The 27669-nt window shown below is 42.2% G+C and overlaps 3 protein-coding genes across 3 annotated transcripts; 2 read left to right on the forward strand and 1 right to left on the reverse strand.

Moving 5' to 3' along the window:
• The first annotated feature begins 2539 nt into the window (after positions 1 to 2539).
• Positions 2540 to 3936, forward strand: LOC126409177 (uncharacterized). The gene is made up of 4 exons (XM_050075143.1): positions 2540 to 2692; positions 2971 to 3306; positions 3385 to 3516; positions 3922 to 3936. The coding sequence occupies exons 1-4, from the start codon at positions 2540 to 2542 to the stop codon at positions 3934 to 3936; spliced, it is 636 nt and encodes a 211-aa protein (XP_049931100.1).
• An 859-nt stretch (positions 3937 to 4795) lies between these two features.
• On the forward strand, positions 4796 to 21800 carry LOC126382681 (uncharacterized). The gene is made up of 26 exons (XM_050032698.1): positions 4796 to 4906; positions 4985 to 5189; positions 6742 to 6896; positions 6971 to 7083; positions 7181 to 7262; positions 7442 to 7579; positions 8137 to 8299; positions 8450 to 8565; positions 8682 to 8828; positions 9183 to 9296; positions 9401 to 9517; positions 9606 to 9764; positions 10078 to 10239; positions 12239 to 12401; positions 12497 to 12678; positions 12763 to 12855; positions 13698 to 13902; positions 14410 to 14597; positions 16463 to 16560; positions 17534 to 17718; positions 17826 to 18025; positions 18316 to 18484; positions 20129 to 20238; positions 20373 to 20498; positions 20834 to 20960; positions 21081 to 21800. Exons 1-26 carry the CDS (start codon positions 4901 to 4903, stop codon positions 21089 to 21091), a joined length of 3534 nt encoding a protein of 1177 aa, XP_049888655.1. The 5' UTR covers positions 4796 to 4900; the 3' UTR covers positions 21092 to 21800.
• A 790-nt stretch (positions 21801 to 22590) lies between these two features.
• LOC126382682 (V-type proton ATPase subunit d 1-like) lies at positions 22591 to 26768 on the reverse strand. Its single transcript, XM_050032699.1, has 8 exons — positions 26536 to 26768; positions 25958 to 26129; positions 25492 to 25670; positions 23871 to 23950; positions 23543 to 23620; positions 23266 to 23442; positions 23092 to 23169; positions 22591 to 22828 (listed from the first exon to the last, which is right to left on the reverse strand). Exons 1-8 carry the CDS (start codon positions 26654 to 26656, stop codon positions 22655 to 22657), a joined length of 1059 nt encoding a protein of 352 aa, XP_049888656.1. The 5' UTR covers positions 26657 to 26768; the 3' UTR covers positions 22591 to 22654.
• Positions 26769 to 27669: the final 901 nt, after the last annotated feature.

The following is a 27669-nucleotide window of genomic DNA, read 5'->3' on the forward strand; positions in this document are numbered from 1 at the left end:
TGTCTTTCCATTTGCACAAATCACACTGATAACACCAATACTGTAGTAAACAGAAAGTCATAACAAGACCATACATGCAATGGGTTTTACACCTGTGGCATGGCTTTAGGGATATCTGTCGCTTTGGCCCAGTCCGAAACATCTCAGCAACTATTGGCTGGATTGCCTCGACCTTTGAGCCTCATTCACCAACATCTTCCTGCTTTTTTCTTAAAGGGGAACTACGCCCATTTTCAAGATTCATACGTGTTACTCCTATGGTCTAACACAGTCCAAAAATATTAGTAAACATGAACAACTCTCTCCAAAATTCTAAAACTAGTGTTAAATCTCAAATGTGCGATGTCATAGGGTTTTAAGTTTGGAGCTGCTCCATAGACAATGAATGGAGAAAGGTGTTATAGATAACACTGAGAGCAGCCAGGGGAATATTCTGGGCTAATGGGTACATTTTCTGTTTCAGAGCTGAGAATACTACAATAGGATAAAGCTAATTTGGGTATTAAAAGGAAAACAAACATTCTATGGGTCCACAAAATCAGGCTGTCATTCATTGTGGATGGAGCAGCTCCAGACTTTATACCTGATGACATCAGAAGTTTGAGACTTACTTCTCTTGTTTCTGGCTTTGAGAGAGAGTAGCTCATGTTCACAAATATTGATTGACCTTTCCTACTTTCCTCGGCCTTAAAAAAACATATTGGAATTCCTTATTTAGGTGGTGTTCCCCTTTAAATTTGTCCTTAAAAAAGGCCTTAAGAAAAGTCTACGTCAGATTCATGACGTGTTCTTAAACCACAGAATTGTTCACACCTGTGTTCTTATAATATTGAATCCGATTGCCCTCGTAAGTCGAAAGCTTGTGCCAGTTGATCCTAATTAGCATAGGTAAACGCCCCACCAATTACCATAAAATGGCATGAGACTGAGGGGCCATGTGCACACACAGAAATAGAGGAAGAAACGAAGAAACAGAAAAGTCAGGAGAGTTAAGTCAAGAAATCCCAAACAAAATTTCTATAGAGGGTAGTGCACATGGCTCCAAACATTTAAAAAAAACTTCTGAAGTGGAGGAACTCCTGCAGAAAGTGAACCCCAAACAAGTTGTCATATTTAATAGCTTTAGAAATTGATATAAAGTAAAACAAAAAAGATGCACGGAATGCTTGAAATGCGCATTAATTCACCACCTGACCCATGCACCGCAAACTTTATGCATTATAGTAGCACAGATGTCAGGACTAAGGTCAGAGACGAGTGCCGCAGTGCTCTCCAAGCTTTGCTAGTGAGTGTCTAAACCAAAGTACTAAATATATTTAGTACTTTGGTTTATGACCAAGTACCTGCAGAACTAATGACATCATAGTTTTGCATCCCAGAATGATCTCAACAGTATTTGGCAACTAATGTAAACTCTAAAGCAGTGAATCCTTTCAGCAATGGTCTTGTTTGTGTAATTCTGTATTTGTGTCACTGATGTAGTGTTGAAAAGCAATCTAACTGTAGGACTGTACATGTGTCACAACTTTATAAAGTGAGTACTTGTATCTGATTTGTCTGGAAAGCATGAAGAATAGTCCTGGCTCTGATCTTCCCTTTTTTAATTTTTCCTCTATAGACTCTCCTGCCATCGCAGACGTCAGCCAACATCTCCATCACCCGTTCTGGCTGCTCCACAAATCTCAGCACCGTTCTCCAGGCTGACGGCGAGCAAAGAGGCAGCCTTAGTCTGCATTTATCATGTCACCCCCACCTTAGCCTGAGAGCATCTGTGCAGCACTCTATAGAGGCAATACAGACGCTGGGATTTCCTGCTCACGGAGCTTTAATCTTAAAGGTTTCACATCTGCCTGGCGTGGAGGTTGGCCTGGAGCTGGGACGTTGTTATTTCAGGGGCAGTTTGGGGAAAACCGAGGCTTCACAGACAGAGGAGTCTTCCTATGCTGTGAATGTGACCAACTACTGTCCAGCTCTACAGGTCAGACTATCCATCAGTTCCCTGTAATACTGCTCATGGAAACCTGAATAAACATATATGTTTAAGTTGTAAATATTACTGCTACATCTGACTGTGACAATACATTGTCATTTCTTTCATCACAGTTATAGAACTGGGATTTCCTGCATGATTCACGTCTGTCCTTTTAAATACATTTTACAGCTCAATAGAAGGTCAAGCTAATTTATTACAGCAGCAGAACAACACAACAGATGACACAGCTGCTAAGATAGGTTACTATGAGCCCTGTTTGACTTGCTGCCACTGTGGAGAGAGACAGAATCACTCTCCTTCCACCAGTCTCTCAACACCAATTAACATTCTCCACGTATGTCTGCACCACAGGGAACAGTCCTTCCAGCATCCCTGGCTCTCCAGTCTCTCCTGACAGTCGTCCCCTGCCAGCTTACCCTGACCTCGTCTCTGAGAGCAGACAACCAGGACCTCTCCCTGGAGCTGAGTCAGTCCTGCAGGCCTCTGACTCTCTCTGGGATACTCACACACTCCTTCCTTGGGCTGAGGAGCCACGGTGTGCCCCAGATGATCACCATAGAGGCCACTGCTCCTGGAGGCTCTGAGCAGGCCCTGTTCATTAAAGCGGGGACGTGTTATATAAGAGCCAATAGAGTCGTAGAGGCCAAAGGAAGGACACAGTGGCTCTGGGCTCTGGAGTCAAAGTGCCCAATGTTACAGGTGTGGATGATTACTAAAGCTTTGGCACCGTTGTCCATCACATTAATATTTAGAAATGTGGCCGTTTCCATCATACAGTTAATAATCCGAACAAAACTGAATATGCTGCAAAGGTCAAACTACTCTTACAAATATAATTGATTGCCAGATTAAAAGGTCCTTTACGGGTAAATGTTGTTTGTTAAAATGTGGTAGAATGAGGCATCTTGAGGTGCATTAATTAGTTTTATTTGCAACTACCACCAGTGATAATGACCTTGCTGTTCTGTCCATTTTAGGCTCATTTGAATGGCTCAGTGTGGAGTAACCCTCAGGGTATCTGGACAGCGACGGTGGACACCAATCTGGATGGCCAAAGGGGTTTCCTGAGGCTGAATGCAAGGCCCTGGCCGGAGCTGACTGTGGAGGGCGAGCTCACTCACAACCTTCCTGCTCTCAAAGACTTACCTGAGCACAGCAGACTGAGAGTCACCTGCAGGGCTGGAAAACAACGATATGACACTGAAGCCGTCATACAGACGGAGGAGTGCACTGTGGGAGCCAGTGGGGTTGTGATGTCACAGCCTGGCCTGCGGGGGTCGCTGGTGTATCACAACAACTGCACAGTGATTCAGGTAAACATACTACGAGATTATCCGAATGCCTATTGGATCTCAAATAGATTCACTGTATCACTTGCTATCAATATTTAGGAGTGGGGTAGTCCGGACGGGATGCAGTCCTCTGTGTTGTTGGTTGTCTCCCCAACTGTTGCAGAATCTCAGGTCTCCATGACAATGGATGATGCAGAGTTACAGGCGTCAGTGGCTCTTAAGAAAAATAAGGTGTGGAAATACATTAAAACATTTGTGATTCTACTTTTAAAAAATGTCATTTATTTCCTTTAAAATCCAGTAAAAATCACATTTCACTAGGACAGAGTTCAGGATGTCAGCCGTCAGACTGGATCAAATCTTGAAAATGGGTTGTTCAAAAGAGAAAAAAAAAGGATTCTGAAGTCGGATTAGATCACATAATCCAGTTTTGGTTTTGATCTAGATCAAACACTTAGTATGTGTTGTTCAAAACTATGTAGCAGGATTGGGATATCCAAAAAAATTGCGATAATCAGCAACCCATTTTCAAGATTTGACCCAATCCTGTAGCCGAAATAAGATCAGATTACGTCTGTACAACTGGGCCCTGTAATACATCTAACAAAGCTGTAGCCCTAAATTATCTCTTTTCAGAGACAAAGGACGTGATGTCATGTACAGTAATTCAGTGTTGTTGTTTTTTCAGAATAAAAATGAAGCTGCACTCAGTCTAAACCACTCTGTGCCCCTGTTGAAGAAGCTCGGTCTCCCTGTTCATGCTGCAGTGACAATGAATTCTGGGAATCACGGCAATGGCTCGTACTATTCACTATTACACAGCAGCACAGGAAGCCAAAAGGTAGGAGGCAGCATCAGCAAATGCTCTTTCAACTTCACAAGCCTGAAGTCTCAGACCATAACGATATACTGCATGTGCATTTATCAGCTTTATCACATTTACTGCATGTAACAGCTGCTGCAGTTGATACTCTGAATGTTTTACAGCTCACTCAAGAGATGACATTTTCAAAGACGTCTGAAACACTCAGAGTGAGGAGTCATTTTAGACACACGGTGAACTATCTGAAGAAACTGGGAGTCCCTGCAAACAACAGCATCCAGGTTAGAAACTCAACCATAAAGAACTAACAGTTCATTGACTTAAAGGGACAGTTCACCCCAAAATAAAATGCACACTTCCCTTCCCCAGGTGTAATTTGGTTGACAGAATATAGTTAGTACATGAAAGATGTATTAATCCTGATTCAATTATATTGGAGAGAAGGCAGACATAGCTACGGCCCGATATCTCCAACATTTAGTAACTCGCACCAAAACAGTCTAGACTGATAAACAGCAGTACAGGTAAGAGGACAAATATGTATTTTTAATTTTGGGGTGAACTGTCCCTTGAAAACAGCTCACTGAGTGAATGAAATTGATGTCACAGTGACTGTGTGTGCAGGTAGAGCTCAGCTCTGCTGAGGGGAATGCTTTGACCTTACAGTCCCAGTTTGGAGGTCAGCAGGCAGGAGTGAGACTGAGGATAAAATGTCTCCCAGTGACCAAAGAGATAAGAGGAACCGTGTGGCACAGCTGGTCGTGGCTACAGGACAGAGGACTGCCACTTAATATGGAGGTAACATAACACATCTTTACATCATATTGGTTTATCGAATTGATATTTAAAACACCTCTCGTGATTTTCTTCTCCAAGGCTCTGTGTTCCATCCAGGGGGTCTTTTCTCAGCTTCAGTCCAGAGCTCGGCTCACTGTGGATGGACACAAGCTGCTCGCCTCCGGCTTGAATGTCAGTGTGGCCGATGGACGTCTGGCCCTGCTGCTCTCCTACTCTCCACCAGCTTCTGATCAAACAGGGACACGGCGCAGCATGGACGCTACCCTGACTGCTCAGTTCAAAGGTCAGATTGTATAACAGCTGGATCTATTTGTACACAGTGGTACAGAGCAGGGTTTTCAACTAACCAGTCAATAGGTTACATCCCTTTGTGTATACGGTCCAATTTTTTCCAATGTTTTGTATATTGATCAAGTCGCAGTCTTAAAGAAAAGCCAAAAGTATTTCGTAAACGTATTTGTCCTGGGTCATGAGATTATCTGTTGTTGAGATGTTCCTTATGCTTTTGGTAAACTCTTGCCAATATGGAGAAATTAGAGGCCATCCCCAAAAAATATAAAAATGTTCTGCCATTAACTTACCACGCAACCTCTAGCATCATCCCGCCCCTGAGACTCCTGTTGTAGAGATTTCAGTTTTGGAGTCACAAAATATCATATTATGTTTTTCCCCAGCAGAACTCCCACCAGGATCTCGAATTGGTGGTCCTATCTTGACCCTCCCAAATATCATTCCAATCATCCTCAGATATCTCCAGGCCTGATTCCCATTTCTGTTTGACCTGGCCAATGGAATAATTTGTGGAATTTTGTAATCTGATATATATATTTGTCTTTATTCTTGCATACATCAGTGCATATATTAATCAAACTGGGTTCAGTATCCTTTATTTGTTTGAATTCTTTACTGAAGTAGTCTCTGATGTGGAGATATCTAAAAAAAAAAGCATTTTTGTCCAAGGTTATAAACTCCCTGTGTTACCTCGAATTCAAGAAGATAACTTTGTTTTTCTTGCATGCCTGCTGTGAATGAAGAATCCAAAAGCGGAGATAAATTTTGATGAACAACAAAACTACATCAAAACATCCATTAAGCTCTCACACAACTTGTGCAATATAATCCAAGTCTCATTTATCCAGTCGTATGCTTAGTACTTCCCAAACAGACAGCTCTGTCCAAAGGGGAACTAACCTGAAAGCGAAACTTTTCGATCCTCCCCTCAGACCCGCTCTCCATTGATAAAAGAGTGATTTTTTTGTTCTTGCTGAGCATGGGAGATGCTGGTCTACCACTGCCTCGATCAGACTTTGGTGTTTTAAAGGGTCTGGATTCACGGAGTATAGAGTTTTGCTGTTGTTAAACACGGTAACCTGTTACTTCAGTTCATCAAGACTTTTCTCTGTCTTTGGATTTTGCACTCAGCGAAGTTTGAGATGTGTAAATGCGGCTGCAGTTGTTTCTCTTTTGAAGGTGAAGATGACAAGATGATCTATTTTTTTGTTTATATGGGTGAAAGTCAAAACTCATATAACCAGCACTACCATAAATTCTGTACTTCAGGTCTGTATTTTCCCTCTCTGTGTCATCATGTTTTCTACCATTCAACTGCAGTATCATAGACTGACCAGCTGATGTCACCATTTGACTTTATGTGTATTTTAAAGATGAATTTTATCATGACGTAAAAGTCACAGATATTTCATTTTTGAAACGCAGACAGCTCTCAGTTTCTCTTTGCAGAAACAAAATATTTTTCAGACAAGTTGTACTCTTATGATGAGCTTTTTAAGTATCATGGCTTTTACCTTCAACAACAGTGCTGATCCTCTCTGCAGGTCCTCTGCGGAGCGCCTCAGTAGACGTTCACTCTCACGACTGGAGAGTCCGGGTGGTGGGGGACGTAGGAGGCTGGGGGGCACGCGGAGGGTCCAAGGAGGCCAGAGTCACACTAAAACACACCATACAGGGACAATCTAGCCCTGCCTTACAGGTGAGGGTAACACACCCCAGACTTACCACAACTTTACTCGTCTGTGCTAACCATCTCTGTGACTGTGGACGTAGGTGGAGGCATGGGGAAGACTTACCGAGTCACAGCTGAGGTGCTCCATGGCTGTGAACCCTGAGCTCAGCTCCTCGCTGGCACTCATCATCCAGGGACACCATCTGCCACATAGGTACTGTAAACACACATCGCTCACACTCCGTCATTGTTCAATCAAACACATGCACATACACACACATTCTTAAAGTGACAGCTGCTCTTTTGTCCAGCAAGGACCTGATGGTGAAGGTGGTCCACAATATTCCCACAATGTTGGTTTATCTACCCTCTCAGCTCAACGTTCGCTCTCAGGTGGGGTCTTATTCTAAACACAGTAAAACAAGAACATGCTCTGCAAAATATGTGCTGGCATTACTTATGTTATGCTGTCGTTATGTTATTATTTTCCATGCATTTGTTTTAGTAATTACAGAGTTTTATAGGCATGACATGTCACAGCATGTGTCGCCATCTCTCTTCCCTCTCTCCAGCTGAACCAGTCTCAGTCCAGTGTGGCAGGTTTGGTGGAGGTGATGTCAGGCAGGAGGAGGCTGTGGGCTCTGGGGGAGCTGGCTGCTATAGAGAGTGGATACAGACAGGCTCTAGAGCTCAAACACTCCTACCCACAGGTATTTCTCACCTGAAGTATCTCTTGACTATGAGAACAGTACAGTCCTACTTTGTAGTACATGTAAGACTTTATAAATATGCAGGCATACGTCACATTTTCATTGTGTCAGAGATGACCGCACAGAATGTTCAGACCTAAAAATGTGCACTTGATCAACTTTAAAGGGACAGTTCACCCCAAAATAAAAAACACATATTTTTCCTCTTACCTGTAGTGCTATTTATCAGTCTAGATTGTTTTGGTGTGAGTTGCAGAGTGTTGGAGATATCGGCTGAAAAGATGTCTGCCTTCTCTTCAATATAATGGAACTAGATGGCACTCGGCTTGTGGTGCTCAAAGCGCCAAAAAAATAAGAAAACAGTTCCTATCACTCTGCAACTCACACCAGAACAATCTAGACTGATAAATAGCGCTACAAGTAAGAGGAATAATTTGTATGTTTGATTTTGGTGTGAAGTGAACTGTCCCTTTAATAGACATTTTTGTCTTTCCACACCCTGAACATCACGCTGTACGGACATCCTAAATGTTTCAGTGATGGTCTTTGTTCTGTAGTTGAAGCCGCTGCCCAGGACTGTCGCAGTGAGGACTGTGTATGAGGCCAGGAACTGGAGCTACCAAGTTCAACATGGAGCTGTGTGGGGCAGTCAGGAGTTCATCCTGTCTGGTCTCTACTCTGCACCTGCAGCACTGGAGATGGGGAACCAGACCCTGAAGGGTAAACTATTGTAGACCAACTCTGCAGAGCGATAAACCATCACAGGGACAATGTTTGTCCAGACAGATAAAAGATGCAGCTTTTGATGAGTAACCACATACGACTTTGGCTGACTATGGATTGTTGTCTTCCTCTTGTTGTTGACTTCAGTTCAGATCAACTGCATTCCCCGTTGGACTAGTTTGGAGTTGACTCTCGAGCGATCCTTACATGGCCGACTAGACAGTGTTTTACTGGGCTGGACGAGGCATGGTCGACTTGAGCAGGTCAGACTGTACAACATGTGTGAAAAATGTTTGGGCATCATGAATCCAGTGTATGAAGTTCAATAGATTCATGTGTATTTCCTTCTGAAAAAAATATCTCTCTATGGTCTTTCAAGGTCAGAGCTCTGAGCTTGTGGAGTCGATCGGAGGAGACGAATGAGACCAAACTGGAGATGAAGCAGCCTTTCTCTTCTACGCTCAGCCAGATGTCTCTTCACACACTGTCACACAGCTCACAGAGGGAACAACGCAGCAGCCACCAGGTAGGGTGCAACACTTCAACCTTTTCTTTACACTATTGAAGTATGAATTATCTCAGGAAGTCATTAAACTCAGAAATGAGTCTCACCGGGGGGGCACAGTTAGTACGGAAACAAATCCTCAAAATGGCTTTAGTATTTTCTGAGTTTCGAGGTTGAACAAGAAACAACCTTTATTTTTTTCTCCATAATTTCTATATGTGCACCTTATGAAATGGGCAGCCATAGCAAAAATATTTTACACAGCAAAAAGTGATGAAATTGATCAATATGTTTACTTTAAGCACAAACATGAACAGCTGAGAGTTTTATTATGTATATTATTGTATACTTATTATTTTCTTACTCTGCATGCAGACCCATCTGTCATGGGTCAGCGCAGTCCCTGTCAATATCTCCGTCAGCCTGAACAAACAGTGGCAGAACAACTCCAGCAGGGGGCAGGCGTGTGCTCTGTTCTCAGCGCAACAGGTTGGTGTGGACTCCTCAGAGGTGTTGTGTGTATTTGTCTTTACTGAGAACCTAATTACTTTATCTGTGCATGTGTGTGTGTGTGTGTGTGTGTGTGTGTGTAGATGGTGGTGTCTTCTGTCAAAGGTTGTGTGTCAGCAGCTCAGGAGGGAAACTCGTATTCCCAGAATGCAGAGCTCAGATGGGACAACAGGAGCATCAAACAAGGCCTGAAGTACCAGGTGCTCTGAAAGCTGTGATGTTTCCTTTCTCTTCTCTTAGCATGTGATCGCAGCTGACTCATGTTTGTGTTCCTGTGTTATCTCTTAGAGGGGTCCTCGGGGAATGCACAGCCTTCAGGTGAATGTTGGCCTGGACAAAGTGTCTCCTGCGCCCTGTCCGTCACACACACTCCTGACTAAGATTCAAACCAACCTCAGGGATCGCTTGGAGCACACAGTGCTGCTGGGCCTCTGCCCACCACAGCCTGTGAGTCCACACATGTGCATCCTGTGTTTCTACTGCTTTCTCATGTGGTGATTTATAGTTTGGGGTTTTCTACCACATCTGAAGACAAATTGTGGTGGAATGGAGCTGCTGTGTTGCTATGAATGACTAATGGTTTGTCTGTATGTGGTTACTGTAATGAATCTGCGCAGTCTCCTAACATACATCCCTTGGGAAAGGTGTTTTACATCATTTATTTTGTGTTGTGTGTCTTGTAAGTTTGTAGACTTAATGGGTGCGGCTGTGCCTGTTTCCTTTCTTCAGCTGTGGTTTATTTTCTCTTTGTGCCTCTCAGAGTTTGTCGTGGTCCGGGTCCCACAGAGTGAACTCAGGAGAGGAGCTGTTGTATACGCAGTCTCGCCTGTCAGTGACAGGACGGCCCTACCAGTGCAGCCTCACCTTTGCCTTGACCAACTCCTCCGCTGCTCAGGGCTCCAACATGTCTCTGTTCTCTGAGGTGAACAACCCTCTGGAAATTAATTTTCAGTGATGTGTCACAGTTAAGAACTGTAAAGAAACATCCTGTGTGTAGAATTTAGGAACATCTATTAACAGAAATGGTATATAATATTCAGAGTCATTGTGTTTTCGTTACCTTAGAATAAGTGTTTATATGTACATAACAAATGGGTCCTCTTGTAAGGAGTCTGTCATATTGTTTCTACAGTAGCCCACAACAGACAAACCAAACACTGGCTATTAATATGGCCATTCGCATTTTCACATTTTTGCGTAGGCCACATTTAACCCTTTGAAACCTGAGCAACGTGGCTTCATTTTTTTACAAAAACATGGGAAGAAGGCAATGAGCAACAAAAGAGGAAATGGCCCAAAAAATTTGCAAGAAATTAGTAAAAAGAGAAAATTAAAAACAAGAAAATTGGTAAAGAAAAAAAAAGAGAGTTTAAAAATTATAATAATTCTGTAACGTAATTTTAAATATGTAATACAAATAATTATAAATATACCTTTTCCCAAGCTTTTTTTCTTTTTTCCTGTAAAAAAAAAAAAAAAAAATCTAAATCTATTATTTTTTTGCAATTTGTGGCACATTTCTTACCATGTTGCTCATTGCCTTGTTTCCTATATTTTTGAAAGAAATCGCACCAATTTCCTCAGGATTCAAAGATTTAAATACTTGCGAAAGGCGTCTGAAAGCAGCACAAGAAAAAGTAATGTCGCTCCAGGTTTCAGAAGGTTAAAGGAATACTTCACCAACATAATGATCACTTGTACATCAGCTGTGTTACTTTGAATTCGTGAGGAATACCTTCGTTTTTCTCACATGCCTCCACAGTGAATGAAGAATCCAAAAATGGAAAGGGATGTCAAAACATCTGTTTACAAACTCTCACACAACACACAAGTATAATTTATCCAGTATGACGCTCAGTACTTTTTCAAACACATAGATTTTCACAAAAAACTTATTTTTATTATTCATTATTACACTTCTACATAAACAGTTGTGCGCAGATGAGTAGCACACCTGGGCAATGTGTGAGTAAGAGAGTAAGGCTTTAGGGAAAATGGGAAGTACTGAACATACAGCTGGATAAATGAGGCTTGTATTATACTGCGCGAGTTGTTTGAGAGTTTGTAAACGGATGTTGTGATGTAGTTTTGCCTTTTACTTTAATTCATCAAGCATTTTCTCAGTCCGACACAACACAGGGTGAGTAAATAATACACAAACAATAGTTTTGTGGGTGCAGTATTCCTTTAAGGGCACATCAGGTCACTTTTATATTATTGGGTGCAACGGTTTTATTGGTACCAGAATTTTACTGTGACTTGACATTTCAAGAATTAGATTAAAAAGCACTCTGTACACAGTGGCTGTTAGTGCTGCTACTCTGTGTGTGCGCTCTTGTATTTGTGACTTTGTGAGGACCAATTGAAGTTGTGAGCCTGGAATTTGAGGACCGTTTTGGAAAGTAAAGCACTGATCCTCGCTTCTTTAAAGACATTAGAATTAGGTAAGGACAAGGATCTGGGTCATTCATGTGGCTGTGACAGTTTAAAGGAATAGTTCAACATTTTGGGAAATATGCTAATTTGCTTTTTTGTCGAGAGGTGATACCGCTCGAGTGTTTGTTGGTAGATATTAAACTACAGCTGATTAGCTTAGCTTAGTATAATAACTGGGAACAGGAGGAAACAGTGAGCCTGGCTCTGACCAAAAGTAACAGAGTCTCCCAATTAGCACCTCTAAAGCTCATTGATTAAGATGTTATATCTGGTAAAAACTAGCAGTTGTGGTTTTACAGGATGTTAAGAACCAGGCTATTCCATGGTGATTTTTTGTCTCTGCTGGTTGTCTGGCGACCTCATGGTGATGACAAGACCACAAGAATACAACAATGCTTTTATTTATTTATTCAAGTATGTTTTTTAAATCAGTGAGCGTCCTTATGAATACACAAGAACAAACGTGTGTGTGTGTGTGTTTACAGTCTCGGATTGGTAATTGGAGTGTGGAGGTGGGGGGCAGTGCCCTCTCTTCACCCCGGGGGTCTGGACTCCAGGTGCGAGCCAGATTGGATGGTAAAGAAAAGTTTTGGCTGAACGGGACAGCAGAGGGAAGATGTCTTCAGACCACAGCAGGTTATATGAACGGTAAATACAGAATAATCTCCCCAATACTTGAGATTATTAAAAGTTACAAAAATATTAAAAATAGGATTATGAGACTTCAATCTGTTCATGTCCAGGTCTGAGAGAGGACGTCACTGTGGTGGCGTGTGTGGGAACGAATCGCAGTTTGACGCTGGAGGTGCATAAAAGAGACGGCAGCAACACACCTGAGGCTCTGGGCAGTGTGTCTGTGGGACTGGCCAATCAGAGGCTGATGCTGAGAGCGAGTGGCTGTTTGGGAAGTCTAACTGCAGTGGAGGTATCACGAAAACAACAGCTGACACTTTTTTTTAAAATCACAATACAGCATGGCACTTTTAAATACTGTATGTTGTTTCCTCAGGCAAGGATTCAACACTTGAGCTCTCAGATACGGAATAAGCTGCTGGAGAGAGTCAAGACATTACAGCATCTCCTCACTGAATTCAGACGGCAGGTAACCAAACTACCACAGGATACTTAAAAATCCAGTGTGTAAGATTTAGGGGGGTTTAGTGGCACCTAGTGATGACAACTGCAGATTGCAACCAGCCGAAACTTCTCCTACTTAGAATTCTTTCAGTGGTCATTGTTCAGGAAGTTTTTGCCAGGAGCCGAATTATCCACAGAGGTCAGACCAGGTCCCTCATTTGTAAAACAATGCGTAGCATCCATTCTAAATCACAACTTCCGGATCACAACTTTTGCATGGGAAGCGGCATACGTCTCTTTCAGGCCTCGTTTTGTGTGTACGCGATGGTTATAAATGAGATTCCTGGTGATTGAAACCAACAAAAACACTAAATAAAATAGTTTCTTGTTACAAATCAGTGTTTCCTCGAAGCTCTTTTTTCTCTGATAATTTAAGATCCAGATGTTCAGGAGGTTTTTACCAGGAGCTGAATATCCGCCGAGGTCTCTAGCTGTCCAAAACAAGTGGACCTGGTGATTAAAACCAGTAGAAACAGTGAAAGAAAGCAGTCTCACGATGAAAAAAGTGGGTGTTTTCCAACACTACTTTATGGGGGGCTTTGTTTGTCCGTTCTGGGCCACTGTAGAATCACAGCAGTGCAACATGATGATCTCTGTGGACAAGGACCTGCTCCCTATGTAGATATAGACAGCTCATTGTAAGGTAGCAAAAACGCAACGATTAACATACCAGTTTTGCTAATATGTCCCCCTGAAACCTACACACTGGACCTTTAATGCAGTGATTAAGGCTCAGCCAATAATCTAGGGATCTAACTTTAAGGTTTTTCCTTCTTTCATTGTCTTCTCGTACAACTTTCTCTGCAGTCCAGGGACAGTGAGTTGCTCCAGGAGCTGAGTGCCGTGCCCCTTCATATCTCCCAGCAAGCACAAAGTCTGCTGGAGCACAGAGACAGAAGTCTGTTGGCACTGTGGCAGAACGGCCCCCTGCGGCGAATCGTGACCGACAGCCTTCCCCACTTCCTCGGCCTGCTGCAGCACGCCTCCCTGCTGGGACAACAGGAGCTGAGGAGTGAGTCCAGAGAGATGACACTAATGAGTCATGTCAGTCACTTTGCTTCGGCTGGCAAAACAATCAAAAATCCTGAGGGGTTCCAGGAATTTGAAGCACTGCAAGAAAATTGCAGAAACAGAAAGATTAAGCAAACAGATAGCGGAGGTAGTACTCTCCCGCTGTCGTCTTGGGCCAATATATTTACTTCTCATTTCATTAAAAACAAAAAAGGTTCTTGAAAAACGACTTTTTGATTTGATCCACAGTAAATTTGATTACTGCAAATGGAGACGTGACCTTTAATTTTTGAGTCCCTGCCTTTCCTCACAGGCAGAAATCTAATTTCTTCAAGAAACTTTCAAGCACAAACTAATCCTCTCCCTTCCTTTGCGTCATTGCCTGACACATAAAAAACATCTCTTCTGTCTCACTTGTTTATTTTTTCGTCTTCCACAATCAACTCCACCCAAGAGTGAAGAGGCTTTCTGCTGTTGCTCTTATAAACGTGTTGTGCTCCATCTTCAGGGCCCCTGGCCACTCTGGCAGGTGTGTACCAAGATGTGAAGGGCCACAGGCTGGAGGCGTTGTGGAGGGAGGCTGTTTCGTTGTGGACTGACGGACTGGTGGAGGTTCTGCCTGTGCTGCTGGAGAACACTCAGCTGAGGCCGCTGGCTCAGGCCAGTGTTACAATGCTCAGCATCGCCCTGGATGTGGTGAGAACGCTGCACGCTGGTGCCTTTTCTTAATTACGAGTGCCAAACTCATTTAAGTTCATGAGCCACATGCAGCCCAATTTGAATTCAAGTGGGCTGGAACAGTAAAACCACTCCATTAAAAATGACAAATAACAACCCTTAAGCTTCCCCTCTCTGTTAGTGTGAAGAAATACATTTAGAAAACATCCATCCATTTACAAAACAGACCATGCACAGCCTAAGATGTCTTAGAACAAAAAAGTGCGATTTCAACAAAATATCTCAGGACTGTCATTGGGGAATTTCCTCAGATTTAGCACACACATCCACCTGGACTCAGGTGAAATGATTAGAGTTGAGTGGTCATTGTGGCCTCACATCCATCCCATTCTTGTAAACGCTGTATCTCAGGAACACCTGGAGGGAATTTCATTACATCTGGCACAAACCGCCAACTTAGACAAAAGCATGTACTGAACATTTTTGGCCATAACTTGAGAATTCACACGGTAGTCATGACACAATTTCACACAAATGTCTAGAAGGATAAAATGATGATGTGATGACATTTTCTATCCAAAAGGTCATAGGTCAGCTTCACTGTGACATCATAACGTTCTGCAAAAACACTTCTCTGGCTGTTACTCAACGCTATAACTCAGGAGCAGAAGGGGAGACATATGGTTGGATACTGACACTAATCTTGGGTGCCCACCTTATAAGCCACCTATTTTATTTCTGTATTTTGTGTTTTATATATAGTGTTACAATTAAGGATGTTCACATCAAACGTGGCCAAAGCTTCCTACAGTTCTGAATACTCTATTTCCAACTGTTTTTATGCCTACTGACATCATGGCCAGAAGCATTATATTATTAGGTTGTTCCTACATCCCATTCTCATGAGTGCAGTATCTCATGAATACATTCAGGAAATTTCTCTAAATCTGGCACAAGCATCCATTTGGATTCAAGGTCAAGGTCACTGCGACTTTCTGCAAAAACACTTTTCTGGCTGTTATTCAACGCCATAACTCCAGAACAGAGGGGGAGGCATTTGGTGAGATGATGATTTTGTGACTCTAATCTTGAAACTGTGCTGACTGGATAGATCTTCTGTGCTGCCGGGGTGAAGATGCGTGTGAAGCATTCAGACTTCAGCTTCTTTGCAGCAACATCCATAATAGACAAAAGGACCTTCCCTCAACTTAAGGAGAAAAGCAGATAATGACAAAAAAAGAAAAAAGTAGACAGAAGACCTAAACTAACATTATACAGAGAAATACAACAAAAAGCAAATAACAGGAAGCACACTGGGCAGTTAGTGAAAAATAATCCAGTAAAAAACAAGAAATACAGAGAACGTAGTGCAGAGAAAAAAGAAAAACAAAGGGAAAAACATACATAGAAAGTGTTACCAACATATTTATATATGAGTCAAGAAATAATTAGAAATCATGAATTTAATGTAATGATAATTTCCTTTTAAATTTTTTGACTACATGTACTTTGGTGTTCCAGATCTGTATACCACCATATCTAAGGAAGTACTGGCCATGTTGGGCCTGGATATGCTGCAAACTGGGATATTGTGTTTCAGATCATCCTCTGCATGTCTTCAGGTGCAAAGTTACACAGTAAATAGTCAGTAAAACTATGCTGATAAACTTGTAACACACAATTATGACCAACATACTGATATAAAAGTGAAAGTCTGACTTTGGCAATGCAGAGTAGACAAAGAGGCTAATCCAGTAATGTTAGGGTGCCTCAGTCAGACTAGACAAATCCAGGATAAGACTTAAAACCAGCGCACTAATATGCATGCAAACACACTAACATGTAATACTGTGTACTAATGGTTGGTGCTCTGTGTGAACCAGGCAGGACAGCATACCTATCATTGGGTGGAGACCAGATTGGCAATGGCTCTGTCTGGAGTCCGGAAACGACTGGCCTCTGTCTACAAATTCTCCCCCAGGTACTGCACATGTCTCAGATATACATGAAGGAAAACCATCTGTGTCTCTTTTTTCATCAAATTACACAAAGAGGTTATATAACCATAATATGCCAATGCCCCAGTGAGAAGGTCAGAAGATGTCAAGGTAACAACTGGGCAAACTTTGTTGAGGCATGTAGGTTTTTTTGGAGTCTAGTCATATAACTTTCAACAGTAATTGTCTCAATTTTCACACCATCAGGTCCACTAAAGTGCTTGTTTTTACTGCTGACAAGCTCAGACTGTTATTCTAAGCGTCTGACTTTTTTGTCCAACTTTTTTGTTCAACCAGAAACAGCCCTAAAATTGCTATAGCCAAACCCACCAGACTCCACTTAAATAAACCGTAATTTTAGCGTGTATAGAGCCAGGATATATTCACATCTAACTGGGTGAATCAAGGATGTGTTTGTGATTGTTGGCACAGTGGAAAGATGAACTAAGACAGTTTTTGTGTGGATTATTTTGTTTATATTTACTTTGAATGAAGTGTGTTTTATGATGATAAAATTACTGTTTATTTAAATGGAGTCTGGTGGGTTTGGCGATAGCGATTTGGGGGCTTTTTCTGGTCAAACAAAATGACTTACTTGAACAAAAAGTTCTATCTCAGTGGGGATCCTTTCCGTAATGTTGTCAGACACTTAAGCCCTGTTTCCACCAAACACTTTCAGTATGGTACCTTTGGAACCAAACGTGATCAGACATGGTACCTAGATGAAGCAGTTGTGAAACTTACTTGTGTAGCTGCTGCAGTGGTCTCACTCAATACTGGACCACTTTAAAAAAAAAGGTTGTTCACATTAGTCACTTACGCACAAAAACATGGGAAAATAAAGTCCAGGTTGAAAGATACCAAAGTTAACCTTTAAATTGCCGAATCAGAGCAAAACAGATGTAAGAAAATTATTCCAGTGAGATATTTTGACCCAAGTGCTCTTGGTTTTTCCAGTGAATGTTCAGTGGTTGCGTCAGTGCCGCTGCCACCGCTCCCCTGGTCCAGGGTATTGGAGGCTGGACTGGTGGAGATCCTTCTGGAGGAGTGGCTCCTGAGGCCCCTGCAGACCTTCGCCTCCATCAGGCCCACAGCTGAACTCTACCGCCTCAAGAGGAAGATCATGGACAGCCCGTTTATACGTAAGACTAGTTTATCAGCACTGTTCACATTATGCAACTTTAATGGAGGACTTAATGAGGAATAGGAATTGCAATGCTGTCTGTGTCCTTCTGTTTCTGTCCATAAGATCAAGCTCTGCTGGTGGCAGATCAGTTTGTGGTGACATTTGACGGTCATCTGTATGAACTCCCGGCCTCCTGTCCGCTGCTCCTCGCTCAAGACGTCAGTGCCGAGCCTTCCTTCACGCTGCTGCTCAGTTCAGACTCCCATAACTTCCTTCAGATAGGAATGGATAACAGCACTGTCACCATTCAGGACAATGGACAGGTATGTGTTAGAGGCCCCCTATTTGTGTAGGCATTACTCACCCTGTGTCACACTGAATTCATGAAGAAAACTTTTAATGAAGAATCCAAAAACAGAGAAAATTCATGATGAAGTGGGGGGACTATATCAAAACACCTGATTACTAACTTTCACACACTGACACACACATGTTCATTGTGGGGGTGAAGTATTCCTTTAATGTTTGTGACAAAACTCAGTGAACACCAAAAACATGAATATTCTGCTTTGTCAGTGTGTCTGAAGAATTAATGAAAATGTTTGTGTCACAGGTGAAGGCCAACTGCAACAACGCAGTAATGCACACATTTCACAGCGACAGTGGAGTGACTGTCAGAAGAGGGCCGAACATCGTGCGGGTGTCCAATCAGAATGGAGCGTCAGTTTCATGTGACCTGTCGCTTGAGCTGTGCAGCTTCACTCTCGATGGATGGTTGCATGGTAAGACTAAAATTAGGATATCACATAAGGTTGGAGAATAAACAAGGCCATGGTCATAACTGAGTCACTGGAACTGGTTGCACAAAACACTTAAGTTTTCCCTTAAAGTATGGCACTTAAGGCTTAATTTCTCCTTAGCTGAAGGACATACACAGTTGCACAGAATTCCTTAAAACAGTTGTCTTTAGTCATTAGTTCAAGTCCACACAGTTTAACATATTTAATGTCATACTTGTGTTTGGCCGTGTTGTTGAGCTACTTTGCTGTCTCTGTTAAGTAGCTGTCTGTTAGTCACTCACTCTGCAGCAGGAAATGGCAAAATGATATTCACTGTACTTGAAAGTAAAGTGTGTCTTTTAGAAACACATGTTCGTGAGTCACCATTCAGAATGGACCCGCAAACCACCAGCTGGGAACCACTGCCTTACAAGGTTTCCTTAGTTAAGGAAAAATGATAAATAATTTACTGCGTTCAAAGAGATTTTACAGCGGAAAAAGTTTCCATGGAGATTGTTTGTTTGCTTGGACTCACGCTTGTGATGCCTGTTATGGTCTCTAAAACTTGGCTTATAGTTAGATGGTGAAAATATGGCAGAAGAAAAGAAAACAAGAAAACCAAATTGGTCAGAGCAGGAAAAGAGTATACATCTGGAGGAATACAATCATAGGAAGCACATCCTACAAAGTTAATTTGATCCCCAAATACCAGAAAACAATTGTAGGAAGAAGCAGCATAAATTAATGCAGTTCAGTCAGGAACACTTTAGTCAAAGAAAACCTTATTTCCATTTGCAGTATTATATTTGATGGTATGGCTCTGTTCTGGGGCCTCTCAGTCTTTCCTTGGGCCTACGCAGAAAGCTTCTTCCACCCGCCTACGTGGGAAGCCTAACGCGGTGAGAGCACATCTATCTGCCCTTCCACGTGCAAACAAGGAAAGCCTTCAGGCAGAGAGAGCAAACCCCCCTGCCCTTCCATGCGCCTACATGGAAAGCAAAGACCCCCCCCTGGGAACAGAACAGATTAAGCATCAGTGACAAACAGAAATGACACTGATAAGTCAGACACATCATGAAAAGGAGGAGCTGGGGTGGAGGTGGGTTGCAAGAGGAAGCAGCAACAGTAGGCAGGCCAGAGCAGTTTAAATAGGACGCCCTGAATGAGATTCGCCAGTTGGTGGCAGACAAAGGAATCATGTGACCTATCAGCTGACTCCCTTCCATCAATCAGCTGCTCCATCAGTTGATTGGGCTGTTTGAGATCAGCTGATGTAGCTGGGATGAAGTGTGAAATCAAAAGCGTATCCATCGGGTTCACTGGTCGCAGAACATTCTTCTTGGTGTGTGTTAGTTTTTTTCATTTATCACCATAAACTCAGTCAAGTTGCAGTGAAGATAGAGTCAGAGGTACCTTTGCTTTTTATTTTTATTTTACCTTGCTTTGTTTGCTAAGATCTTTTGTACAACGGACTAGGGCTTCCTTAAGTACAAGACCAAGACAAGGAGAAAACCAAAAATACTTAAGTGATCATTTTAAGGACACCGGAAGGAGAAGACTTATTGGTGTTTGTACAACCAGTTTTATTTTGAGGAAACTTTAACTATGACTTTAAGGAAAATGATCCTCATGTTTTTATTCACACAGGAACATCCAGTGGTCTTTTGGGAACTAATGACAATGAAGCAGGAAACGATTATCTTTTGCCTGATGGATCTCAGGCTGAAAACTTGGAGGAATTTTTCCACAGTTGGCAGGTGGGACAAGTGACAGGCTGGCAGTGTTTAAATATGGAACAAATACAGAAGAAAAATCCTTAAAAAAAAGAGTTTTGTATGCATAAAAGAATCCAGTTCTCACCTACAGTTTGATCATTTGTCTGTGTCTTCAGATGAAACCGGAGTGTGTTATACCTCCAGGTGTAACGGACCACTTCCCTAAATCATCCACAAGCCCTGTGAGCTGTGGCTTTCTGTTCAACTCTCCTGAATCTCCTCTGAGTTCCTGTTTCAGGGTGGTGAGTAGAAAAACATTAGCTTAATCACTGTCTTGCGAGGTTAATCGTATGTGAATGTAAGAAGCTGTGAAAACACATATTTGGTAGAGCGCCCAACAGGCAGCCTTGATCTCCTAAATCTTAATGTATTTCATGCCCAAAATGAAAAATTCACCAGCTGGATGTGATTAGAAATGTCCTCATGTCAAAACAAACATGACCATCTGCACTTATGAACTTCCATTATTGATTAGACAAAGCTATACCGCTGCCTGACACGACCAGGACGCCAGGATGGTTGCCTGTTTGTGATTGATTAGAAAAGCTTAATTTTTACAATGTGTTTTTGTCATCAGGTGGATCCTGCTCAGTTCTTGTCAGTGTGCGAGTTAAGCTCCTCCAGAGCACCCTGCAGATTAGCCTCTGCTTTTGTTCATCTCTGCCAGCAGAACTACATACCTCTGGAGGTCCCCGTCCAGTGCGGTGAGTTAGGCCATTATGCAACCACAGACATGCATGGTTTTGACTCATACTGTGTTCTGATCGATGGTACTGTACTGTGGCGATATGGCAGATGTTTAACATTTGTCTTTTTCATTTTAGTGAGGGTATGAAGCGAAGAAGAGCTGATGAAGAGCAAAGATTGGTGATTTATGACCTCTGTTAGCTGCTAAAACTGACAAATGTACACTTTTATACCACTGTTTGTGCTACATTACTTTTACAGTTATATTTTGTATTAAAGGTCCAGTATGTAGGATTTAGGGGGAAGTATTGGCAGAAATGGAATATAATATAATAAGTATGTTTTCTTTAGTGTATAATAACCTGACAGTAAGTTTACATCTACATAGGGAGCAGGTCCTCGTTTACAAAGTCTGCCATGTTGCACCGCCATGTTTCTACAGTAGCTGAGAACGGACAAACCAAATGCTGGCTCTAGATAGGGACATTCATATTTTTGCTGTGTTCTTTTTTGTTCTTTTTTAACATGAAACAGATTTATTTAGTGTTTATACCATTTTAAATCACCAGGTCTGTTTGCTTTGGGGGGGAGGAGACCTCTGCAGATAATTTGACTTCTGGTAAAAAAGCTTTTGAACAGGCTAGTGGCCTGTCTCCATCCTGCCAAACAGCATTGGAGAAGCACTGATTTGTAATGTGAAGCTGCTTTATTCAGTGTTTATACTGTTTAACAACGGTTCCTTTTGTATTGGAGAGGAAGAGACCTTGCGGATAATCTGGCTCACGGTAAAAACCTCCTGACTGTCTGGATCAGAAAAAGGCAGAAAGACAAAGAGGTCAAAAGAAATATTCTCCAAACACTGGTTGACAGTGAGTTAATGAAATGCTACAGATTAGATTGTGCAGGGATGATATGTGTGGTCGATCTCATTAGGGACACACACATTTACCACCCAACTCAATAAAGGTACAACACCAGAAATAAAATAGAAATGGAATATAATATAATATAATAAGCGGAAGAGACCTCTGCGGATAATTCGGCTAACAATAAAAACTTCCCAAATGTCTGGATCTTAAGTTATCAGAGAAAAAAGGTGAGCACACATTAGCATGTGCAAGGCTAGCAGCACGTCTATGACAAGCCAAACAGTGTACAAGCAACCCTAATTTGCAGCATGTAACTGCTTTATTCAGTGTTTTTACCAGTATGAATCACCTGGTCGTTTGTTTTGGAGAGGAGCACACCTCGGTGGACAATTTGGCTCCCTAACACTGAAGGAAATCCAACCCGGAGATACTCCTGGTTGCAATCTGCAACCCTCAATGCTAGATGCCACTAACTACCCCAAAATCTTACACACTGGACCTTCAAATTTTGTACTCTATTGTATGGTTACACATTATTATACCTCATGTAATGTACACTTTTGTCCAGTTTGGATATGCAGATATTGTGCCAGAAATGTGAATGTGAACATACTAACCATAGCAGGTAGTTTATTAATAATCACGAGGCCTCATTTTTGTATTTTCTGTGGTCTGTAGTGCAAACACTGAAAATATTAGTGACTGACTTCACCCCAGTAACTAATCTGTAACACAACCAAACTCTGATCATAAAAGGATCAACAAATATGTGTTTGATAAAGTGCATTTATTATCTTGCTGTATGCTATCTCATCATGTGTGCATTTCTCTTTATTGCTCGGTTAATTTGTCCCCTGGAAGATGGGGATGTAGTTGTGTATCTTGGACTTCTGTCTCTGTGTGATACACTCGGCGATCCAGACGATGTTGCGACTCTCCTGCTCCTTCAGTTTGATGTAGGCGTAAAATACCCCGAAGTGGAACTGTTGCAAGAAAGCAAGTGTGTTCAGCTTCACCTAGGAAAAGATAAAGAGTTGAAGCCACTCAAAGAGACAGAAAGGCAGGTTTACACGCAACAAATATACACAGTTTACACATGGATCTAGTTTAGAATATTTCAGCTCTGCAGAAATATGATAAAAATCCACCAACTGGCCGACTTAAATAATAACTTTGCAAAGTTGTCCCATGGCCCCATTGTCCCCACACATATATTCAAAGTTGGACGAAGTCAGAGCTATTTCAGCTACACTAATGAGGAACATGACAGTGATATTACCTCTTGTTCAAAGAATCTGTCCTCCAGAGTCTTAAAATCGGATCCTGGTTCAGGGTCATCAAAAATGATTTTATACGCCTGCAGGGGAGTTTGGGTTAATGTTAAACGTGATGTACACATATATGCACAGCAGGTCTCTCATTAAGGCGTCCTCAGAGATTTTATCAGACTCACTGGGTAACAGTCAGCCACTGCTTTGACCTGCTCGTGGTCCTCTGCTTTGGCCAGCAGTTCCAGCCCTTCAGGGTAAAGTTTGCCACAAGATGGATACAACGTGCTCCTGTCTGCACCGCTGAGATCTGTCCCGAAGGAATTCACTGTGATGATGAAGGCCCGCCTGTCTGCCTCAAACTGCAGCACACATACGGAGCATTTTCAGCAAAATAAAAATCTTACATAATATTAAAAACTTCAACAAATCTGGCCCATGCAGTGAAATTTGTCACAGTACCTCCAGGACAGGACACATTATATCTTTTGTGGCGCCACCAGTGTTCTTGCAGAAAGTGTGGAAAGACTCCAAATATGCCTTTGAAGAAAAACAAGGAACACATGAAAAAAATGTTTCAAGTGTAAACAGGGTTTGAAAGAACTGACCTCAGCCAAATAAGGAAATCCATTATGAAACGTGTGACCTCTGGGGGTAGTAAACATGTGACATACAGTCCTAAACCCTGCAGTCTAGAATTTGAATGAACACACACACACACACACACACACACACATTATATAACACAAGCATCATGGTAAATTATGATGGTCATGACATGTTATGTCACCTTGAACAGTTTGTTTCTGAGGATCTCAACTTCCATTTCATCCAGATTGGACTCAGATACAGCATCCTGGAAAAACTGAGCTATGACACGACAACACAAAGGGCATCAGTTTGTATCAGTAGTCTGTATGAAACACCACTTGTTTTATGTAGCAATACTTTATAATGGATAAACAAAAAACACGGGAGGTGAATATTCTGACTAAAGGTTTGGACAGACCCACCTCTTAAAGAACTGCCAAGCAAAATGTCTTCATAAAATCACTGGGTGAGGAATAGGGCTGAGGAATTATTGGGTGAGGGAAATGCTTAGGGGACATAGGGTGAGGAAAATAGAGGCGAGGAAACACTGGGTGAGGAAACATGTAGAGAGGGAAACATAGGCTGAGGGAACATAGGGCTAAGGAACATAAGGCTGAGGGAATACTGGGTGAGGGAGCATAGGGCTCAGGGAACAAAGGCCTGAGGGAACACTGAGTGTGGAAACATAGGGCTGAGGGAACACTGGGTGAGGAAACATAGGCTTAAGGGATATAGGATGAGGCAACACAGGCTGAGGTAACGTAGAGCAAGGGGACATAGAGCTGAGGCAACATAGGCTGAGGAAATAGGACTGAGGGAACAGTGGCTGAGGGAACATAGGCTGAGGGAACATTTGATGAGAGAACATAGGGCTGAGACAATTTTGTCTGTTGCAATATAGTCTGGGGGAACATAGGGTGAGGGAATATAGGTCTGAGGCAACATAGGCTGAGGGAACATAGAGGTGAGGAAACACGGCTTAGGAAACAGTGAGGGAACAGAGGGTTGAGGCAACATAGGCTGGGTGAACATAGGACTGAGGAGAACAGAGGTGAGGAAACACACAGCTTAGGAAACAGTGAGGGAACAGAGGGTTGAGGCAACATAGGCTGGGTGAACATAGGACTGAGGGGAACATAGAACTGAGGAAACATAGGCTTAGGGAACACAGGCTGAGGAAACAGGGCTGAGGTAACATAGGCTGAGGGAACAGGAATGAGAGGACATAGGGCTTAGGGAACACGCTCCCACTAACAGTAACAGTTAGCGTGCTTGGTAGCTGAGAACGTTTTTCTCTTTTGTAAGTTTTTACTGATGAAAATTGTGTAAAACTCTGAGAACAAAGTGTAAGAAGGGGAGTGAACAGTGCAGGACAGATAAACTAGAATCTTGGAAAGCTATTGTATCTGACTAGCACTAACCTGGTGGGATGGTTTGTTTAGCTCGCCAGTTCAGGTAGTTTACAAACAGCCCCTACAGTCACTAAGTCACCAGTCTTCTTGAACCACACATTTTGTGAAAACACAGATGAATTCACTGCCAATTACATTCAAGCCCTAAATTATGAAAAAAAGATGTAAGTCTATAACCACGAGAATTATTTTTTAAACTGTCATCAATCTTTTTTACCCCCTCCAAGCTGAACTGAGCTTCAAAACTCCAAAGAATGTTCAGAAATGTTCCCTCCCCACCACAACCACTAGTTGCGGTTAATTATCTCCAGTGATTTGCAGCGATTCTGTGACTGAAAGCGTATTAGAAAGATCATACCAAAGTTTACTGTCTTTTGGCGTTAAACACAGATTACTTGATGGATCTACCTAGTGGTGTGTCCACCAGGATGGCCGAGTAGAGCTCAGTCGGGGTGCGAGCGATGCCCACCGCTGCCATTTGGTCAAAAGCTCCCAGTGGGTGACACCGCGGGAGGAGCTCTGCCACATCTCTCTGTTTCAGAGCCCCGGTGATCAGCATCACCACATTGTCGATCATGTAGCTGTAGCTATGGCAACACAGAGAACAGGGTGAATGGATGTCCCTTATTTGTGTGCATGGCATTTTATATTACATTGCTTTATCAAGGACATATGTACCCACAATAATGCCTGTATTTTTAGAAACTATGAAAGTGGCTACAGTGGGTTCTCTTCTCTCTTATAACAGATGGGGGAAAGTATCTGTCTAAACCACAGTTTTCTTTTGGAGATAAGCAAGAAAAATGGATGTGTAACCACAGGAAATATGTCATGTAACCTTTGTGTATTTAATGAATGAGCACATATGACATACGTTATGTAGTCGAGGAAGGTGGATAGGGGAGGTAGTGCATTGGAGCGAAGGCAGCGGAATTCAGTCACCAGATTCTCCCTCAGCTTGCTGTCCACCAGGGACACAGTCAGGTCCTCTTCAGATGAGGACAGCATCTTACCGTAGTCTGTGCCCTGCAGATGCAGCTTGATGTCTGAGGAGAGGAGAAGGGAGGAGAGGAGAGGAGAGGAGAGGAGAGGAGAGGAGAGGAGATGTATTACATAAGGTTTTCTGCTCGACTCCTCTTTTTCCCCCTCATGGCTTAACTTGCATCTCTGCCTCTTTCCAGAAACCACTTACCACACTGTCAACAAACAAACACATCTGGTGAGAGTGAGTGTAAACATTTCTGGACATATTGCCAGTACTTAAAACTAACATCATCATTAGTCTTTATCCACACTCACTTACTCTGTACATGTCCCTCAGAGATGAATGCCTGGTTCCTGCTTAAAAACACTTAGATTATCTCCTTGAAAAACTGGCTCCAGGTGAAGAAACTTAATCACTCAGCAAACTAAAACGTGTCCAAAAATGACATTGTGATGCAATATTCTTACCCTCGAGTGTGTCACACTGGGCCAGATTGTGATAGTCGTTGCGAGTCAGGATTCCCGCCTTCATTCCACGAACCAGACCCTCCAGATAGCCGTGATCCACATTGAATTTGAGCTCTGCCATGGTGCCAGATGAGCTACTGGCAAGCCTGGGTGCAGCTGAAGTGATGTTTCCCCGTCCAAATGTGTCTCTCTTTGTTATATTTATTGAACTTCTGCATTATATCCTCTCTGACTAAGATTCATGCAGTTATTTTCCCTTCCTCTTTGACACCAAGAAATTCCATAGCTGCCCTTAAAGTGTTGGCTGTCTCAGTTCCTGCTCTCAAGATCATTAATCTGGCTACAAAGGTTAAAGGTTCAGTGTGAAGAGTTTAAGGAGATATATTGGTAGGACTATTATATAATATAATAAGCATGCTTTCTTTGGTGTATAATTACCTGAAAATGAGAATTGTTGTGTTTTTGTTAGTTGTATCTACATAGGGAGCACGTCCTCATCCTTGGACATCACCATGTTGCATGTTGTCATGTTTATACAGTGGCTAGGAGTGTACAAACCAAACACTGGCTCTAGATGTGGTCATTTATGTTTTTGCATCTGCCACTGTACTTAGCAGCCCCTCTGCAACAAGAGCCTCCCAAAAACACATATTTTTTTTTTTAGGTGAAACTGCTTTATTCAGTGTTTTTATCAGTTTAAATCACCGTTTGTTTTTTGAGAGAAGGAGACCTCTGTGGCTAATTCAGCTCCTGCTAAAACCTCCTAAACATCTGGATCTTAAGTTATCAAAAAAAGGTGAGCATACATTAGCAGGTGCTGGGCTAGTGGCCCCTCTCCAACATGCATATAAAAACAAATAAGATTTATTTGACATAGCACCTTTCACAGAAATGAAATTCACAAATGATTCATAAAATACAATCAAGAAATCAAAGATGCAATCAATAAAACAAAGGCAATATTAGAAATAAAACAAAGCAAAGGAAGAGCGTTCCATAGTGTTGGAGACACGACTTCAAAGACACAATCACCTTTTGTTTTGAGCCTGGAGCGGGGGACAGCCAGGGGACAGGTCCTGTTCTGAAGACCCAAGGGACCTACGGACAATATATGGATAGAGAAGATCACTAATG

This window comes from Epinephelus moara, chromosome 21, assembly GCF_006386435.1.
Source record: "Epinephelus moara isolate mb chromosome 21, YSFRI_EMoa_1.0, whole genome shotgun sequence".
In the NCBI taxonomy this organism is placed as follows: Eukaryota; Metazoa; Chordata; class Actinopteri; order Perciformes; family Serranidae; genus Epinephelus; species Epinephelus moara.

Excerpts from the sequence above, each read along its gene's own strand:
- LOC126382681 (XM_050032698.1), top strand. Across the intron at positions 7,580-8,136 it reads TCAAACACTCCTACCCACAG|TTGAAGCCGCTGCCCAGGAC; the intron begins GTATTTCTCACC and ends TTTGTTCTGTAG. Across the intron at positions 9,765-10,077 it reads GCCTCTGCCCACCACAGCCT|AGTTTGTCGTGGTCCGGGTC; the intron begins GTGAGTCCACAC and ends TGTGCCTCTCAG.
- LOC126409177 (XM_050075143.1), top strand. The coding sequence starts at position 2,540 with ATGATCACCATAGAGGCCACTGCTCCTGGAGGCTCTGAGCAGGCCCTG. Across the intron at positions 2,693-2,970 it reads CAAAGTGCCCAATGTTACAG|GCTCATTTGAATGGCTCAGT; the intron begins GTGTGGATGATT and ends TGTCCATTTTAG. Across the intron at positions 3,307-3,384 it reads ACAACTGCACAGTGATTCAG|GAGTGGGGTAGTCCGGACGG; the intron begins GTAAACATACTA and ends ATCAATATTTAG.
- LOC126382682 (XM_050032699.1), bottom strand. The coding sequence starts at position 26,656 with ATGGCAGAGCTCAAATTCAATGTGGATCACGGCTATCTGGAGGGTCTG. Across the intron at positions 23,951-25,491 it reads CCTGGTGGACACACCACTAG|CTCAGTTTTTCCAGGATGCT; the intron begins GTAGATCCATCA and ends GTCGTGTCATAG. Across the intron at positions 23,170-23,265 it reads CAGTGGCTGACTGTTACCCA|GCGTATAAAATCATTTTTGA; the intron begins GTGAGTCTGATA and ends ACTCCCCTGCAG.